We start from the raw sequence: 6172 nt of genomic DNA, 5'->3' as shown, positions 1-6172 counted from the left end.
TCTTTCTTTTATCCACAGTGTTTTTAAAACTACAACACATTTTAATCCATATCCTCATTCTTCTTTTTGAGGCTTAAATTTTCAAAGTTTAGCCACTGAAAACTCTTCAAACTTTTGATATGTCCATATTTGTCTTTGAGCACAACACAATGTTTTGTACTCACCCTATAATTACTTCACTGTAGACCTTGAATCTCCCATTTCATACAAGGAGATGCCATAGGATTCTAGACTAGATTCCAGCAAACCTTCCTGGTATCCAATCAAGAAGAGCTATCTCCAGGAAAGGAACCACCTGTGGAAGGCTAGTTGGAGCAGGAAAGAGAGAAGTGTCTCAAAATATAGTAGGTCTTCAAATGTGTGTGGTTTTCAGGCACATTTACGCATCCCATACTCCAAACCCATTATTTCTCATGGATCAGAGTTGTAATGGGACTACAAACAGACTTTTTAGGATTTTCTCAATTTGATCAATTCCTGTTTCCTCCTGTCTGCCACATTCTAAACTCCCAGGGTTCCAGTTAGACTAGTTTCCATGTAAGGTGTGGGAGGGTGTCAACCGCAGCACTGTGGATCTTTGCCTTATAATTTAGAATTCAGAACAGGGCCATATAAAAATGCTAACATATAGAATACAAATTTGTTGAGCATAGAGAGAAAAAGAATCTCCACATAGGTGTTTTACCAAGTAACTGCCAGTTAAATAAGAGCGTTGCACTCTTAAGTGCTTCGCCTGCAATCCAGGAATCCCAATAGAGGTTTAAAAGAAAATTAATTCCATGAGAATAGAGATGTTTTGGGTTTTTAAAATGAAAATCAATCTGCTGAGATTATGCCCTATAAATCTCAACTTCCATCTCCCCTCATTCCACCTAGTGACATTTTACTGAAAACATTTTTTTTTGCCAACAATAATAAACATTTGTGCTTCTGCAAAGGCTAGGAAGCCTCTTTCGAACTGATGAGTTGGGAAGAGTGCACTGCTGCATAAGGGTATCAATTGGCCGCCAAGGAGCACTGCCGGTTATTCAGAGGCTGGCGGCCAGCTAGTTTAATTGGATTGTGTCAGAATCCTTCTCTGAAGGCTCAGGTGCCCCCCTGACCTTTCCCTGGGCTTTTATTTCCAATTTTCACACGTCACTGTGCTCCTATCAATTAATGACCTTGGTAGGCTGGCAGAGGGTGACAGGACAACTGTGCATTTTTAGTCTGAATGATCTTTCTCCAGTCCACGAATGGTAAAGGTCGGTGAGGGACCTCGGAAAACTGCCAGGTGTTCTTTGATTCACATTTCAGAAAACTGAGCTCTCCCTCCTATTCCTTCTGAATGGAAACAGAAAGAGCCATAGGATTTCAGACATGAGAAGAATAATAAACACAGGGAGATGATGTCTTTGCATGGCTCTCTGGTGATGAAGTGTGCCTCACAGCCACAACCTCTATGGGTCTGAAACAACCTCTAGTGTGGCAGGTTTAAAACTTATCAGAAAATCAGGAAATACAAAGTGTGGCTCCACATGTGGGTCCCGGGGTGGCACAAATGATTTGCGCTTGATACCCTAACCTAAAGGTTGGCAGTTCACTGGAAGTCACTAAGAGTCCAGTAGCCATCAACTCAATCACAATGGGATCAGCTCCCCAGGTGATTTTAATGAGAGGAATAAATAAGCCTACTCATTTTGCTCATCCCCACTTTGAATGGCATTTATAGGTTAATACCAGAAAATTTTCTTTTTGTACCTCAATAGTGATGCATATTCTTAAACATTTTAACTTTTTCTTCCCCCATTAGATCTCTACAGCTTTGCACAGTGAGTAGAATCATATCATAATCCATATTTTCTGAGTGGAAAAAATGAGAGTATAAGGCATTGAGTTTGTTTTGTTTGTTTGTTTTTTAATTAGAGACTGGGCCAGTTAATTCACAGCAAAATACATACTGAAACCTAGATTTTCTTACCCCCAATCCCAGACCCTTCCTAAAACCCTGCTATTCTGTCTGCTTCTTGGTCCTACAGTCCCTTGTTGTGAGTAGGATGTCTGACAAAATCATGGACTAGGTTCTATTGTGCACTCCTTGGCTCCCACGCCTCAGTCCTCCCCACTTCCTCCCTAAATCCCATCCTGTAACAGCATTCCCTCAGAGGGCAGCTGAAATGCTTTCATTATTAGAAATAAATACTCAGTCATGGATGATCCTCCTCTTGTATATTTGAATTTAACAAAGATCTAAGTATTAAGATACTCATTTGCTCAGTAAATATTTATTGAGCACCTACTACATCCCAGACTCTCCTCTAAAAAAAAAGTTGCTGTCAAATTGAGCCTGAATCACGGTGACCTCATGTGTATTAGAGCAGAACTGTACTCCGTAGGGTTTTCAATGGCTGATTTTTCTAAACCAGATAGGCAGGCCTTTCTCCTGAGGCAGCTCTAGGTGGACTCAAACCTCCAACCTCTCAGTTAACAGCCAAGCATGTTAACTGTATCACCTAGGGACTGCTACACACTACTCCTCAAAAACAAAAACCCATTGCAGTCAAGTCAATTCCAACTCATAGTAGCCTCATAGGAGCTCTGGTAGCGTAGAGCCTAAGGCACTTGACTGCTAACCAGAAGGTTGGTGCTTCAAACCCACCAGCCACTCCTTAGAAGGAAGGTTGGGCAATCTACTTCTGTAGTGATACTGCCTTGGAAACCCAAGGACAGGTGCTATGAGTCAGATCTGACTTGATGGCACATAACAACAACAACAGGTAGCCTCATATGTTACAGAGTAGAAGTGTCCCACAAGGTTTTCTTGGCTGTAATCTTTGCAGAAGCAGATTATGAGGTCTTTCTTTGGCAAAGCTGCTGGGTGGGTTCAAACCACCAATCTTTAACAGAGATTGCAAACCAATTGCACCACCCAGGGACCTGTAAACACTCATTGGGCCCCTGGAATTCAATGATTAACAAGTCAGACAGATTACCTACCTTCAAGGGGCTTATCTACAATCCAGTGGTGCTTCCAGTTTAATTTCAGAATAAAGCACACTTGTGGAATTTCAGACATCATTTCAGAATTGGAGAAAGATTTGCAGGCAGCAGCCTTCTCAGGCCATTTTTCAGCCCTGTCAGACTTGGTTGCTGCTTTAATCAGCCCTGACCATCTGATAACTTTTGTTTTTTTTTAATGCTTCCATTATTTCCCATGATAGGCATTAGCATTCCTCCTCCTCACCAGTTTCTCTCCCTGAGTAGGTAACAAATGGTTCTCTCCAAGGCTAATCTATCTACTTTCAAGTGTCTTCAGGGCCATGGAATTCAAATAGATCACACAGATCAGTGAAAAGGAGTGGTAGCCATCCACCCTGCCAACCAGCCTGTAGCTGGCTATGACCAGAAGAGAGCACACTCCATCATCTGAAAGGAGAGCAGTGTGGACTGTTTTAGACTCATCTATGAACTTAATTAAACATTCAGAGCCACATATATGAAAACCTTAGCTGACATATCATCTTCATGGGTGAAATAAAAATTGCTAATGTGAAGCTACTCTGAATCATGGAGATTTTATTGCTTCCATCCTCATCTTAAAAAAAATGCAGACTATATAGGAAGGCAAAATGCCACTTTCACTTTCTTATCATAATCTACAATTCAGCATAAGGGAGACTGATTTTATTGAACTCCAGAAAGACAAATTAGATGGAGGGAATCAACTTATCAGTATAGAACCATCGAAAACCTCTTGTTCTGGAAATAAATCTTTTTTTTTTTTCTTTTTTTTGCAGAAGGTAAACCCAAAAAGGGTGTGACCTACCCATCGGCTCTTACATATTCATCATCTAAAAGCCCAGCTGCTGAATCAGGCAAGTGTTCATGTGTGATTTCATCTAAATCTCCTGAGTCAGTAAACATCAATCCCGTGTTTTAGCAGATAGGGTAGAAATTAACATTGTCACTGGCAGGCACCACTGACTCCAGTAATATTTAACAGATGTCAGGAACACAGGTACAGAAATCAATGGGATCAGATGGCTAGGGCTAGGGCTGCAGAGGGAAGGCTTTATTTTTTTGTTTTAGCAATTCTGAAATTGTATTTGTGCCCTTTTTGTTCAGAATCACTATTGCCTTGAATTTTATTGTATTGTTACTTTAGAAGATGACATGACATTCTGTCTGGAAGTGTTTTCTGGCAGTTAAAAGGGAAAAAGCTGTATCTACTTAGGTATGAAATGAAAGGAAGCAAAGACAATGTGGCTTATGTAATAAAGGCATTCCATCAGTTGTTGTTAGGTGCCGTTGAGTCATCACTGACTCATAACAACCTTATGTACAACAGAATGAAACACTGCTTGGTCCTCTGCCAGCCTCATGATCCTTGCTATGCCTGAGCCCATCATTGCAGCCACTGTGTCAATCCATCTCCTTGAGGGCCTTCCTCTTTTTTGTGGACCCTCCACTTTACCAAGCATGATATCCTTCTCCAGAGGTTGGTCCCTTCTGACAACATGACCAAAGTAGGTGAGACAAAGTCTAACCATTCTTGTTTCCAAGGAGCATTCTGCCTGCACTTCTTCCAGAACAGATTTGTTAGTTCTTTTAGCAGACTCTAGCATTTAGTACTCTTAGCATTCTTCTCCAGCACCACAACTCAAAAGCATCAATTCTTCTTCGGTCTTCCTTATTCATTGTCCAGCTCTCACACACATATGAGACAATTGAGAATACCATGGCTTGGGTTAGGCATACCTTAGTCTCAGTAGACAGCAGCTAATATGAATAACCAAGCCAAAATTCACACTGTCTATGGGTTGGTTGTCCCAACCTAGCTTCTGTGCGGATCACAAAAGGGGTATGGGCAGACCTTAGGTGAGGAAAATTGCTTTTTATAGATTTCTGTACTAAAGTGAGAACTGTGCTGTGCAATACTGTATTTCTGGGGGCGGGGGGGTGCTGTGATTTCCCACATGGTCAAAGAGAACTTGGGAGTTGCATTCTAAAGGGATCTTTCATGGTTTCCAGAAACTTGATGAACCAGCTGATGTTTTATTTTATTCAGGTTCTATTCATTTACTTAAAATAATCATGGTTTCCGAAATGGTGAATCTTTATGGAAGTAGATTACCCCATCTCATTCACAGAGCAGCTGGTGGGTTTGAACTGCCAGCTTTCTGGTTAGCAGTCAAATGGCTTAGACACTGTGCCACCAGAGCTTATTGAGCATGGTTTAAGAATAGTAATGGAAGTTGGCATCTATTGAGTACTTGTTATGTGCCAGGTGCTGCTCCAAAAGTTGTATGTGATTATTGTGTTTACCTTCCCCAACACCATAAAAAAAAAAAAAAAAAAAACTCTCATTGCTGTCAAGTCAATTCCAACTTATGGTGACCCCCTTTAGGTTTCCAAGGTGGTAAATCCTTGAAGAAGTAGATTGCCCAGTCTTCCTTCCACAGAGTGGCTGGTGGGTTTGAACAGCCAACCTTCTGGTTGGCAGTCAAATGCCTTAGGCACTACACCACTAGAGCTCCTTACCCCAATACCATAGGTAAGTACTGTTCTTGCCCTAATGTAGTGTTTGAGGCAAATGCAACACAAAGAGTTTAAGTAACTTATTCTATGCCACATAGCTAGTAAGTAGCAGAGCTGATAATCAAACCCAGACAGTCTGCCTCCAGAAACCCCTCTGTAAACCATGTGTGTTAGACTGGGTTCTCTAGAGAAACAAAAACCAGCAAAGCTTATATATAGAGAGAGAGAAAAAAAATTATCCTAGGAAAATGGCTCAAAAACTTATAGAAGCCAGCAAGTCCAAAGTCCCTGGATCAAACGTCAAGCTGGAGGCTTTTCCTGACTCCCGCAACCACAGGGGCCAAGAAGCTCAAGGCTGGCAGGCAGTACACTAGCTGTTGACTCCAACGAATGATGAATCCAAGATCTCCAGGCTGAACAGTGGACTGCTCACTCACGGAGAGTTGTAGGCAGCACAGTGGAATCCCAATCCATAGAAGAATGTCTCTCTTCACATGATGTCCCTGGATATCCTCGAAGCAGGCCACACCCCTAGGGAAACTCCCGTTCAACAGATTAGCCACTCAGAATACAGTCATCCGATCCCATCATGGGAACAACCACACAGAACTGGGGTCCAGCCAAGTTGACACACAGCTCCAACTATCACAGTCCA

The 6172-nt window shown here is 41.8% G+C and overlaps 1 protein-coding gene across 1 annotated transcript in view; it reads left to right on the top strand.

Moving 5' to 3' along the window:
• Positions 1-6172, top strand: part of VIT (vitrin) — a 150330-nt gene that overhangs the window by 17539 nt on the left and 126619 nt on the right. Inside the window, exon 4 of the mRNA XM_007945083.1 lies at positions 3777-3854. Coding sequence (XP_007943274.1) covers positions 3777-3854 — 78 coding nt within the window. The remainder of the gene's footprint in view (positions 1-3776; positions 3855-6172) is intronic.

The sequence above is a fragment of the Orycteropus afer genome, unplaced genomic scaffold, assembly GCF_000298275.1.
Source record: "Orycteropus afer afer isolate SDZICR_OR568_19922 unplaced genomic scaffold, OryAfe1.0 scaffold00131, whole genome shotgun sequence".
Taxonomy (NCBI): Eukaryota; Metazoa; Chordata; class Mammalia; order Tubulidentata; family Orycteropodidae; genus Orycteropus; species Orycteropus afer.
This window is presented reverse-complemented; position numbering and strand designations above follow the sequence as displayed.